We start from the raw sequence: 665 nt of genomic DNA, 5'->3' as shown, positions 1-665 counted from the left end.
AAATGCATGGGAGAGAGAATTTATCACTAGCTTTATCTTAATTCTAGCTATATCCCTGTTGCATAGCAATAGCACCTACATATACTAGAAATAATTGAATTTTTTGTCTTTCAAATACCACTAAATTACCTTTGATTTGGACTATAGATATATCCTCTATGAGAGTGTTTTCCTCAAATGGGTAAGTGGCACCTCAAGGGAGATCATGTGACAATGACTATCATGTTTCTTTCAAGTCTTTCATCCTCTGTGTAAGCAATGCAAAGGGAGGAAGAGAGGAAGAGTTAGTTCTTTGCTGAGGGGAACTGATGTAGGGAAAATGGAGTCTGACCCCTTGCTGCAAAAATATTCGTAAGTAGTGTGTCAGTGATGTGTAGAGATAGGGCGTACCAGTGATGTTTGGGTGGAGGTGCTAGTGATGTTGTGTGTTACTGGATTACTGCTTTTATAAATGTATGTAAGACAGCCATAAATGGTCAGTTTTCCTTACATGATTTTTTCACTGCATGTAACTTTCAGCTTCTTAATTATTGCTTGGTTATTGGCTCGAAAAAGCTGTGCTTCAGAGTAACTTACTACGCAATTATATTCCTATTTTGCCTCTGTAGGGTCATTCAAAATGAGGTTGTAAGTTAGTTGAAAAACAATTCTGAATTTAGGAATTT

At 36.8% G+C, this 665-nt stretch overlaps 1 protein-coding gene across 1 annotated transcript in view; it reads left to right on the top strand.

Moving 5' to 3' along the window:
• Nucleotides 1-236: 236 nt before the first annotated feature.
• The window catches only part of LOC119586922 (dnaJ homolog subfamily C member 5-like), a gene marked incomplete in the record, with an annotated part of 63,036 nt that continues 62,607 nt past the window's right edge, over nucleotides 237-665 (top strand). The window contains 1 exon segment of the mRNA XM_037935651.1: nucleotides 237-351. Coding sequence (XP_037791579.1) covers nucleotides 320-351 — 32 coding nt within the window.

Source organism: Penaeus monodon, chromosome 22 (genome assembly GCF_015228065.2).
Source record: "Penaeus monodon isolate SGIC_2016 chromosome 22, NSTDA_Pmon_1, whole genome shotgun sequence".
NCBI lineage: Eukaryota > Metazoa > Arthropoda > Malacostraca > Decapoda > Penaeidae > Penaeus > Penaeus monodon.
This window is presented reverse-complemented; position numbering and strand designations above follow the sequence as displayed.